Genomic DNA, 12523 nt, shown 5'->3' on the forward strand with positions numbered 1-12523 from the left:
CATCCAGACTGCTGTCGAGTAACTCTTGCTGCACATCAGATGGGGCTTAGATCGTACTTGGTTACAATACCTCCTATGGGAGATCAGCTGACCGACACACATTGACTGTGGCCCCAAATGATGACTCCCCACCTGAAGGAAAGTGCTTTTGGATGCTTGTAAAACTATATCCCTGGAAACAATCAGTGGCTTCACAGAAAGATAGCCAATAAAAAAAAAAGTAATTAGTACAAGGCGATTGGGAAATACTTTTATTCCACTGGAAACATGGTCAGGTTTTTGATTTGAAACACAATTATTTAAATAATCATTTGAGGATCAGGGTAGCCAATGGTTGCCCCAATAATATTGAGCCTACAGTTTACTGGCATAATATGGTTATTTCCTAAATGTGTTAGTGACACCAAATGGTCACAAATCTTCTGCTAAAATGTTGACCAATTTGGTCACCTTGAATCCTCTGTTCCTCTGCTTTTACGTGGAATGTCCAGGCTCTCAAACTGATAGTCATGTCTTAATGTGAATTCCAGATTTAGATCACTAGGACTAGGAACTGATAAAGTTGCAGTTAATATTTTTCAACCATCTAAAAAAATAGCTCAAATGATCCTAGGATCTTCCTGGATAGATGGAGAGCACTGCAAGGTACTCCCAAAAAAGGTATGTACACAAAAGGCCGTCAACTAACCTGCATCATCTCGAGCAGACCCTGCGTGCAGCTCTCCTCACTGCCGTACTCATCGACCAGAATACTGCCCAGGTATAGGAAACAGGAGTGCTGATGGGACTGGTACACACTCACCATCTGGGGTGGGGTGCAAGAGAGAGGGAGAGATAGAGACACACAAGATAATTACAGTTCATTCATCCAGAATACGGCAAAGTTACTTTACACTCCCACATGACATTTCACTGTCCCTCAAATGATTCCTGCATTCTATTTTGTGACATATGACCTCCCCATCACAGAAGTGTGGCCTCAACATAGTTGGCATTTCAGCATGGCGAGAGCGAGCCCTGGAGGCATCCTCATCATGGCACCTTTCAAGAGAGTTTTGCTCAGTGTAGAACTGGGGCACTGTGCAGCACTCAGGCTGCAGAGGGAATGTCCTCCATTCCCGTACACAGATTGGATCAGTGCTAGCTGCAAGAGGAGGAGTTTCTTGGACTTGCCGCACAAGGGAAAGGAGAGAAGGCACTCCGAAGGAGCCTCTCCCCCCCAACCATCCAGTCGACCTACCACTTCGGCAGAAGTAAGAGTAAGCACTGCTGGAATGCAAGTTGTTACATCAATTGGAGGAAGAGCACAGGCCAGGTATCCTGCTGAGGGAAAGCCCTGGTAATGTACCTAAAATGGGAAGGAGCAGAGCAGAAAGCTGGCAACCTCCAAACACGGTAAAGCAGCATGGAAACAGCCTAACCAACTTCCAGGTATTATTTTGAAAGAAATCAAGAGATCCACAAAAAAAAACCCTTTCCCAGTTTAGTTTCAGAATGCTTGTTCTTCATTTCCTTGCTCCCCCAACACAAACTCCATATTCATTCCTCTACAGGTGACCAATAATTTGCAGCACATCTGTCCTCGCAACAAGTGTCCACAAATGCACTCTGTCGTTATATTACCCACTGTCCAAGATGCCTAGCATTTGTTGTGTCTGTTTCAGAGGTGGCTTGTCTTTCTGTGGCTCAGCAGCCATCACCCATTCCCAGTTATTCATCCCACACGTGGCATACAACCAAACATACAGACATATATGGGCACGGACACGCACCTGAGACACCAGGGGCTGAATCAACATAGCAGATCCTTTACCCACACATCTGATCGCAAAGCGCAAGCAACGACAGCAACGCTCTGCCATCCGATTATCCGCCTGGTGCCTGTACAGGGTTTCCGAAATCACTGGCCAGATCTGCAATGAAAACGGTTTCATGAAAATTAGTTTAAGGAAAAAAAAACTTATTTTGGTAACTACAACCCCATTCTCCAATTCTCAGTCTGCAATCACAAAAAGAACATTAAAAAAACCTTTGAAACGCTTACATTTTTCAAGGCAAGAGATTTTACAGCCAAGGAACTTTTGCTTAGCCCCCGACAGCATCAAGTACTCCCAGGTGCAGTTCAGCATGGGTTAGGTATAAAGTAAAACTCTCTCTTCACTGCACTGGTAAGCACTTCTAAATCAGATGCAGCTCCATCTACATTATGATGCACTTCCAGTTCTGGGACAGCAAAGTTAGATGCAGGATAATGTCCCACTAACCTGTCCCAGCCTCAGAAGAACTCTAGCTAAAGCATTTATAACTTTTGTATCCTTACAGCTCTTGGGAAGATTGTCAAGTTCAGTGAACAATGGGGCAATTTTATATTGTGGCCAGCAGCTCATTACACCTGGGACTCAGCATAATGATCCCCTCTTCCTGCTATCAGTGTGGCTGAAATCCCAGACATGAAAGTACAATGTGTGCCCAGCCTTTTTATACAGGACTCCATTAGATGCGACTTCACTGGAGCACCTGCTTCTGCTGTAGGGAAGGTTTGTCCCTAGAACTTCTTAATTTATTAGGAATAAACAGACGTTAACCAAAACTTGGCAGTTGTGAAACGAGCCCTCTCCCCCTACTGCTACTGAGATGGGAACAAACAGGGTGAATCCAAAACATGAAAATGCTGGTAAAGTATAGACGGATTAGTACGTCAGGTGGGCCCTGCGTTCTGATGAAGGGCCCCACCCAGAACATGACCTTCTTTCAGAGGCTGATTGACCTGGCGTGCTTTTCCAGCATTTCTCTTCTCATTTCATTCTTACTTGGCAGTGGAACCTCCTCCTTTCCAATTTACAGACATTGCTTTTCGTGACCTTCAGGTAGTGTGGTCTGTGAGCAATTTTCTTACCTCCTGAATGACTTTCTGACAGGGGTGCGGTCTTCCTTCTCCCACTGTAGCATTTGTGTGTCTGTTAGTACAAGAGGAGAAGGGGAGTGAGATGGGGGAGGGGATGTCTCAAGATTGTAAAGGCAAAAGGTCATTTTAAAAATAAAACTAAAGCACCAGAAAACTAGCAAACCTTATGATTTGATGCTTTTCAGTTACTTTTTCCAATTAAAAGAACTTACATTTATATAGCACCTTTCATGACCACAGGACTTCTCAAAGTTTTTTACATTCAATGAAGTATTTCTGAAGCGTAGTCACTGCTGTAATCAATTTGTGCACAGCGACTTCACACAAACAGCAAATGTGATAATGACCAGATCATCCGCTTTTAGTGATGACGGTTGAGGGATAAAATATTTGTCAGGTCAGGGGAAGATTGCCCTTCTCTTTGAATAGTGAAAGACGACACTTCTGACAGTGAAGCATCCCTTCGGTACTACACCGGAGCGCCAGCCTAGATTGTGTTAAAATCACTGGAATGTCTGAAATCAGAGCTGAGAACATTAGATTAGGAGCAAATTTTTTTTCAAATATCCTTAAAAAAGGAAATTTTTTTAATGAATGAACACAAATGGGGGGGGGGGGGGGGGGGCAAAAAAAATGAAGTTTAGAGTTGCATCACAATGTGCTGTAGACTAAAAGGACACATCCTCCTAACCACAACCTGCCACAGAGGTAAGTGTTCTGCATTGACCAGGGTGCAGAGAAGTCCATTGATCATGGTGTAGAAAAGTCCTTCCCCCACTTCTGTCTCCTAGTTTCAGTAATGTACACTCCCAGGTCAAGTGTAGCATAGGTAAATGTCAAGTTCGCTTTATGATATGCGTCAACTACAATCTCAGAAGAGCATCTCCTCCTCCACTAGAGACCCTTTTCCACACACCAGGCATTTGAGTGAACTTTCAATGAGGCTGATTATTGCCAAATCTGTTAGTACAAGGGGAGTGAGATGGAGGAGGGGATGTCTCAAGATTATAAAAGCTAAATGTCATTTTAAAAATAAAATTAAAAGAACCAGAAAACTAGCAAAGCTTATGATTTGATGCTTTAGTTATTTTTTCCAATTAAAAGAACTTGCATTTATATAGCACCTTTCATGACCTCAGGACATCCCAAAGTCAATGAAGTACTTCTGAAATGTGGACATGCTGGGTAGAAAATAAACTGAAACTGCCCAACTCATTACATGTAGGACTCATACAGAAGACAGATTTTTTAAAAAAAGCAGTCCGGCTGAAGATGCAGGAATGATGGGGTAAAAATAATTCAAGTTTTCTCATTTTATCCTGGCCAAATACATTTACAATGTTAGGTTGGTTGCCTGTTTTTTCACATGACCACTAAAGCGACAGACTCCAATTCTTGTGTAAATGTGGAGAGCCAACATACAACTAGTGAAGGCTACCAATCTTATGAAACTTTGAAGACGTCGACCTGCTTCACAATGTATTGGCAGCTCAGTGCAGCTCCAGATCGCTAATCGACAAACCCAAATAGAAACCCAAGAGTCAACGCTTTCACCCAAGCGTCAATGGTTAAGGGATTAATTTAGTCAAGTGCATTAACTAGACTCATGTATATAGATAGCAAAATACAAATGGGCTGTACCTGAATATAGCCGCCAGTCTATCCAACCACACTGCTGGGTCTGCTGAGATGCCGTTGGTCTGCTCAGATGTCAACAGCTTTAAAGGGACACAAAAGCCGGAGGTTCAACTCTCTCCGCAGCGATAGCACAAGACACACCACAGGCATTACATACAACACAATTGCAGACCAGGCCTCCGGGAAGGGGAATGGTTGAAGAGTCACCAACAGACCTTCCTCGCAAAGATACACCACCCTCTTCGGTCAGGAATGTGGCAAAGGGCAGCATTTCATTTTGTATGGAGTTAATCCCACTTCTTTGTTTTCTCCAGGTGAACCTGAGGGGGACAGGAAGGGTCGGGAAAACACACCCTCACCAGCAAAGTCAAGCTGCCCACAAATTGAAGGAACTTGCACCATCTCAGGATACCAGTCAGGGTAAGTTAAAGTAGAAAAAGAAACCATATGATCACAAAAAGCTTAATACTTTAGAAAGCCTACAGGAGTATAGAAAGTGCAGAGGTGAAGTGAAAAAGGAAATTTGAAAAGCAAAGAGAGGACAAGAAAAATTATTGGCAGGTAAAAATCAAGGAAAACCTGAAGATATTTTATCAGTACATTAAGAGCAAGAGGGTAACTAAGGAAAGGGTAGAGCCTATCACAGATGTACAAGGGAACTTATGCGTGGATAGAAAGATGTGGGCAGGGTTTTTCATGAGTTTTTTTGTCTCTGTTTTCACAAAGGAGAGGGTTGATGCAGATATTGTAGTTAAAGAGGAGGAGTGTGAAATATTAGATATGATAAACATAATGAGGGGGGAGTACTTGAGGGTCTGGCATCCTTGAAAGCGCATAAATCGCCAGGGCCGGATGGATCATATCCCAGGTTGTTAAAGGAAGCCAGGGAGGAAACAGCGGATACGCTGAGGATCATCAAATCCTCACTAGATACAGGAGAGGTACCAGACAATTGGAGGTTTGTGAATGTTGTACCAGTGTTTAAAAAGGGTGCGAGGGATAGGCCAAATAATTATAGGCCAGTCAGTCTGACCTCGGTGGTGGGTAAATCGTTAGTTTATTCTGTCCCTCAGAATTGATTCTACCACTTAGAAAGACACAGATTAATCAGGGATAGTCAGCATGGATTTGTTAGGGGAAGGTCATGTCTTACTAACTTAATTGAGTTTTTTGAGAAAGTAACAAGGAGGATTGATGAGGGTAGTGCAGTGTATGTGGTCTATATGGATTTTAGTAAGGCATTTTACAAGGTCCCGCATGGCAGATTGATCAGAAAAATGAAAGTCCCTGGGATACAGGGAATTGTGGCAGGTTGGATCCAGAATTGGCTCATGGACAGGAAACAAAGGGTAGCAGTCGCCATATGTTTTTGTGAATGGAAAGCGGTTTCCAGTGGCGTTCCACAGGGCTCAGTGCTGGGTCCCTTGCTGTTTCTGGTATATATTAATGATTTGGACTTAAATGTGGGAGGCATGATTGGGAAATTTGCTGATGACACAAAAATTGGCTGTGTAGTTAATAGTGAAGAGGACAGCCTTAGACTCCAGAATGATATCAATAGTTTGTTTGAGTGAGCAGAAAAGTGGCAAATGGAATTCAATGCAGAGAATTGAGAGGTAATGCATTTGGGGAGGGCAAATAAAGTGAGGGAATACACAATAAACTGGAGGATATCGAAAGGGGTAGAAGAAGTGAGACACCTTGGAGTGCATGTCCACAGGTCCCTGAAGGTGGCAGGACAGGTAGATAAAGTGAAGAAGGCATATGGAATGATATCCTTTATTGGCCGAGGTATAGAATACAAAAGCAGGGATGTAATGCTGGAACTGTATAAAACAATGGTTAGGTCACAGCTGGAGTATTGCGTACAGTTCTGGTCACCACATTACAGAAAAGACATAATTGCTCTGGAGAGAGTACAGAGGAGATTTACAAGAATGTTACCAGGGCTTTAAAGTTACAGCTATGAAGAAAGATTGGATAGGCTAGGGTTGTTTTCCCTAGAACAGAGAAAGCTGAGGGGTGACTTAATTGAGGTGTACAAAATTATGAGGGCCTAAATAGAGTAGACAGGAAGGACCTGTTTTCCCTAGCAGAGAGGTCAATTACCAAGGGGCACAGATTTAAGGTGATTGGTACAAGGATTAGAGGGTACATGAGGAAAAACGTTTTCACCCAGAGGGTGGTGGGTGCCTGGAATTCACTGCCAGGAATGATGATGGAGGCAGAAACCCTCAATTCATTTAAAAGGTACCTGGACAGGCACCTGAAGTGCTGTAACCTGCAGGTTATGGACCAGGTGCTGGAAGGTGGGATTAGATTGGGTGGCTAGTTTGTTTGGCCTGCACGGACATGATGGGCTGAATGGACTCCTGTACTGTAATTTTTCTATGGTTCTATCTCCCAAGGGTAATATAAGTGAGTCAGTCAGACAGTTTCAGGCCAGCTAGTTAATCTCAATTCTCCAAGTTATTTCTCCTCAATCAAGGAGAGGGAGTTCTTTTACACGTCATTTAATAAACAGGGAACATCAACTTTTCTTACTTTCTTTAGAGCAGTGACCTGCATGGAACAGAGGCGCTGGAAGGTCTCTTCGATTTTGTCTGACGGCATCCGAGCCAACACCAAGGAGATACCTGGTGAGAATAAAACGGCACTCATCACTTTACAATCGAACAACTGCCATTACCTACTCCGAGCACAGCATTCCCCGCAAGATAAAAAGGACATATTAACTTCCTTTTTAAGTCAATCTTGGCTTGACGTCTCCCCCCACCTACAAAAAAGTGTTGACACTAAGCTTTGCTGCAAGAGGCACCCTAGCCCTCTGGTGCTCCACTCAGTTGGCCATTTATGTGCAAGACTGGACAGCAAGTATCAACAGACTATATAATCGTTGAGCAGCACAATTCCTTCAACAGGGCTCAGTGGATATTGATCAGGAGCTGGAATCCAACCCGAACCTTTTCCCCATTCCGAGCCCGGGGTCCTGAGACTAATCGAGGCAGTGCTGGGCCGGCCAATATCAGTGACCTCAATCCTGCACTCATGTGGCTTTGTAAGAATACACTGACATCAAGGCAGCCAGTTAACTCACATTTTTTTTTTTAAAAACCTCAGCTATAACTCGAAGCAATATCAATTCAAAAATTGTAAATTGGAGGAAAAACACCAGAAAGGAATAGAGGGGGCAAGCAGGGACTAAGTGGAAAATTGAAGCTGGGAAGGGAAAATGGGAGGGTAAAGGGGAAAAATAAAGTGGTTTTTCAGATCCAAAAACTGAAATAGGGATGTGATCAACGTAACGTTACACTGAATTTTAGTGTACTTGTCACATTAACATTTTTTTGATGAGGTTGGGGCCTTAATGGGAATATTGTCAATTCAGAAATACTACTGAACTCAAAACGTTAATTTCCATCTATGCTAAAGAATTTTGCTTAACTGGATAGTTTCACGATTAGGACGACAGATTCAAATCACAGCCCCAGCGACAGTTAGGATTCAAGACTCTCAGAAGCATCAGGCCCTCCTTCAACCTATGGAGATGCCAGGTACAAGAAAGGTGAAACTTGGATCTTAAGTGTGGTATCAAGACAACCCTGGGGTGAGGGGCAGACCCTCAGTGGTTGAGTTACAGCAGATGGCAGAGGAGGAGGGCAGAAGCAGTGTATAGGATTTCAGTGAAGTGCACATGTGCAACTTACATTGCCCACCTTAACAGAGAGCAACACCCAACAGTTACAACTAGTTTGTCCTTCTGACGTTGATCAATCTGGTGAGGGAGCACCTTGAGCTGTACAGCTTTAGGGTGAAGATGGTTACACATCTGTCACAGGTGGTGCTGTAAACAACTTGAGGCAATGAACTTTGCACATGTCATGCTGCATTGGCTGAAGTGCAGTCTTGCCCTATAATGTGTAGCATCAGCACATCATTCGAGTCTGGATCCAGAACACTTAGAAACCGAAAGGGGGCAAAAAATATTTACAAAATAGGCTGAGGGAATGATAAGGCAGCATCTGTAATGAGAGGAAGTGTTAATGTTTCATGTCGATGAGCAGGATTTAATCCAGTTCTGATGAAAGGCCATCGACCAGAAACGTTTCTCTCTCCACAGATGCTGCATGGCTGGTTGAACGTTTGCAGCATTCTATGATTTATTTCACATTTCCAACAACGGCTGCATTTTGCTTTTTTTTTTAAAACGATCATCTAAAATGACGCCTCTCTCATGGACAAACGCAGCCAGCTCACATTATCCACGGCGGCGCTCACACGAGTAGGCAAGTCCCAAATGGCGCTGCTGTAAGAGATCTCCAGCTTGTACCGTACCTCGGAGAAGTCCAATGGAGGAGTCGTGCGAAATGGGGAGGGCATCCAAGGATGAGGCGACCTGCAGCAGCCCTTCGAAGTGCAGCGTCATCGCATCGCTGCACATTGCGCAGATGTTCTGGATTGAATTGGCTGCAGCATTCGCCAATTCCTTCTGCTTCAAACGTTGGGTCAGGAAATTCAGCACTAACTCTGAGAAGGGAAACAAAGGAAACAACAAAATGTCACCCCGGGATGCTTTACTCCTAGCCTGGATCACCAACCACAGTCTTTAACAACGCTACATAGAGGGATTTTAGGCTTAGAGGCCGAAGGCACCATATAGTGCAGCATTGAACAAGCACCAGCAAGTCCTATATTCAGTCTGTGCTGCGTGCTGAGGTAACTGATCCGATCCAGAGAAGTCGAGTGTTCAAATGTCCTCAATGTTCCTAAGCCGTGGGAAGTGAAAGGGGAGGGACAGAGAGAGAGATAACGTACAAATTATATGGTGCCTTATCCGTTCTCTTGGGACAGCTGAAGTATGTCACTTACTTGCTGGAAATTACAACTTCAGTTATGTAAGCAAATCCAGCAGCAGTTAGGTGCAAAGGCACTAAGATAACTGATAGGTTATTTTTACGATTGAGGGAAGAATATAAACCAGAGCATTTGGAGAACTCTAACAAAACCCCACAGCCAAGAAATTCCTACTCTTGATTACACCCAATTCCCAGCAGATATCCTCATCAGAGCCCTTTCCTATCCTGAGTGGCGTGAAACAGGGCTGTGTTCTCGCACCCACTCTTTTTGGGATTTTCTTCTCCCTGCTGCTCTCACATGCGTTCAAGTCCTCTGAAGAAGGAATTTTCCTCCACACAAGATCAGGGGGCAGGTTGTTCAACCTTGCCCGTCTAAGAGTGAAGTCCAAAGTACGGAAAGTCCTCATCAGGGAACTGCTCTTTGCTGACGATGCTGCTTTAACATCTCACACTGAAGAGTGGCTGCAGAGACTCATCGACAGGTTTGCGGCTGCCTGCAACGTATTTGGCATAACCATCAGCCTCAAGAAAACGAACATCATGGGGCAGGACGTCAGAAATGCTCCATCCATCAATATTGGCGACCACGCTCTGGAAGTGGTTCAAGAGTTCACCTACCTAGGCTCAACTATCCCCAGTAACCTGTCTCTAGATGCAGAAATCAACAAGCGCATGGGAAAGGCTTCCACTGCTATGTCCAGACTGGCCAAGAGAGTGTGGGAAAATGGCGCACTGACACGGAACACAAAAGTCCGAGTGTATCAGGCCAGTGTCCTCAGTACCTTGCTCTATGGCAGCGAGGCCTGGACAACGTATGTCAGCCAAGAGCGACGTCTCAATTCATTCCATCTTCGCTGCCTCCGGAGAATACTTGGCATAAGGTGGCAGGACCGTATCTCCAACACAGAAGCCCTCGAGGCGGCCAACATCCCCAGCTTGTACACACTACTGAGTCAGCGGCGCTTGAGATGGCTTGGCCATGTGAGCCACATGGAAGATGGCAGGATCCCCAAAGACACATTGTACAGCGAGCTCGCCACTGGTATCAGACCCACCGGCCGTCCATGTCTCCGCTTTAAAGACGTCTGCAAACGCGACATGAACTCCTGTGACACTGATCACAAGTCGTGGGAGTCAGTTGCCAGCGTTCGCCAGAGCTGGCGGGCAGCCATAAAGACGGGGCTAAAATGTGGCGAGTCGAAGAGACTTAGTAGTTGGCAGGAAAAAAGACAGAGGCGCAAGGGGAGAGCCAACTGTGCAACAGCCCCGACAAACAAATTTCTCTGCAGCACCTGTGGAAGAGCCTGTCACTCTAGAATTGGCTTTTATAGCCACTCCAGGCACTGCTTCACAAACCACTGACCACCTCCAGGCGCGTATCCATTGTCTCTCGAGATAAGGAGGCCAAAGAAGATTGTTAACATTATGTGACGTCAAGATTGTGATTGCCCTGTCGTCTACATCCATAACCAAGGACTCCGAATGACCCAATTGATTGTTTGAAGCATTCAAAAATAATCTGCACTCTTTAGACAATCCAGCCAAAATTAGTGAAGCCAGCGTGTAGCGAATCATCTTAAGATGGATATCACTTAAAATTTTGCACTAGACCACGACACCCATTTAATTAACCCTGAACTTTTTTCCCTTTCACCTGAAGACATTAATCTTGGCTGGGACACAGTTCATGGGGCACCAGTCATTCTCAAGTATCTTGGCCATTCATGAATTAAAATAGCCAGCATGCTATTTGAGCATGGTGGGTGGGGAGAGGGGTGGTTGGAGAAATCAAACCTAAAGCTGATACAACCCTTGCATGCACACAAATTAGCCAATTTCCTGGACAGGGATCAAGAGAGGAAACTGTGGCCAATTTTCTCTAAGCCAGAAGTGCCGAGAAGAACTGCACCATCCGACTACCATCCTGGATAACATGGCACCAATCAGTCATCGAACCTGGGATTTTCCGGGTCTGCATGGCCAGGCTGCGAGTGGCCTCAGAGGAACTCAACACCATTAATTTGGCACACAACTAAGAAACGGACATGAAGGGAGGCACGGAAGCTCCAAGTGCCGCTATATACGAGACACTGAATCCAAGAGCAGCAAGCAGATACAGCGCCTTCAATTCTCCACATGGCAATTTCCTGCTCAATTTTGTGTCATCAGGGAAACATTGCTCAGGGAGGCAGAGGAGGAGGATGTAATTTACCAAGACATGATACACTCCTCCTAGCGAATGACACAAGCCTAATATTGACTTGGCAGCAATGCATCTCACACAGGAAAGGACAATCAAATTGTGGGTGGGGGGGGGGGGGGGGGTGGTGAACTGCATATTTCCCACTCTGTACTGACCTAGGCATTGCACGTTGTTGTTGATGTATTCTCCCATCTCACCCAACAGTTGGACTCCAGAATGCTGTACCGCTAAGTGCGTATTGTCAGGGAGGCTGATCACTGCCTGAACGACATCTCCCAGTCTTTGCTCCTTTTCCCTAAATGAAAAGCAAAAGACCATTTTTTTTCATTTCAAAAAGATCTTTACCAAATTCTTTGAGCTTACTGGGTTACAAGTTCATGTCACCATCATAGATGCTTGCAGATGAGACGGTCAAATGTAAAGTCAGTTTATCCCACAATCTGCAACTTATACTCAAACAGCTTCAACTAATACCAAAACAACTCCCCTAAGCTGATTTTTACTTATGATCTGCAGCCTTCCAATGTCTTTCTTCTTCAACAGTCTCAGGGAGTTTCCTGAAGGCGTTGACTCTCGCTGGGCCGTCATTCCATAACCCTCAAATAGCTACCTTATAAGTGGTAAGGTTAGTATTACTATGGTTTTAGTTGGTGTAATTTATTACTAATTAGAAAGTGCTGCTTGGACACAGTGTGAAGCTGTGAGTTTGGTGTGTAAGGGAGTTTAGTGACAAAGGGAAGGAGGTTCTCCTTTGTCTCTTTCTTTTGTTTTTCCACCTTTTCAGCCTCCATTATTTGGTTCTAACTTCGGTACAGGGTAAGAAGCTGATTAGTGAGTAACTGGTAAGTTATTCTACTTATTACACTAACAATAATTAGTTTGTAAAGTTAAGGTATGGCAGGGCAGCTTGGCCAAGTTGAA

General features: G+C 44.5%; 1 protein-coding gene across 3 annotated transcripts in view; it reads right to left on the reverse strand.

Annotated features, from left to right (window-relative positions):
- The window catches only part of LOC137353391 (transportin-3-like), a 63363-nt gene that overhangs the window by 18519 nt on the left and 32321 nt on the right, over positions 1–12523 (reverse strand). For all 3 annotated transcript variants that reach the window (XM_068019616.1, XM_068019614.1, XM_068019615.1), the window contains exons 12-18: positions 11758–11897; positions 8879–9070; positions 7088–7179; positions 4547–4623; positions 2897–2957; positions 1773–1913; positions 689–805 (exon numbers count right to left, since the gene is read on the reverse strand). In XM_068019616.1, coding sequence (XP_067875717.1) covers positions 689–805; positions 1773–1913; positions 2897–2957; positions 4547–4623; positions 7088–7179; positions 8879–9070; positions 11758–11897 — 820 coding nt within the window. The remainder of the gene's footprint in view (positions 1–688; positions 806–1772; positions 1914–2896; positions 2958–4546; positions 4624–7087; positions 7180–8878; positions 9071–11757; positions 11898–12523) is intronic.

The sequence above is a fragment of the Heterodontus francisci genome, chromosome 41, assembly GCF_036365525.1.
Source record: "Heterodontus francisci isolate sHetFra1 chromosome 41, sHetFra1.hap1, whole genome shotgun sequence".
In the NCBI taxonomy this organism is placed as follows: domain Eukaryota; kingdom Metazoa; phylum Chordata; class Chondrichthyes; order Heterodontiformes; family Heterodontidae; genus Heterodontus; species Heterodontus francisci.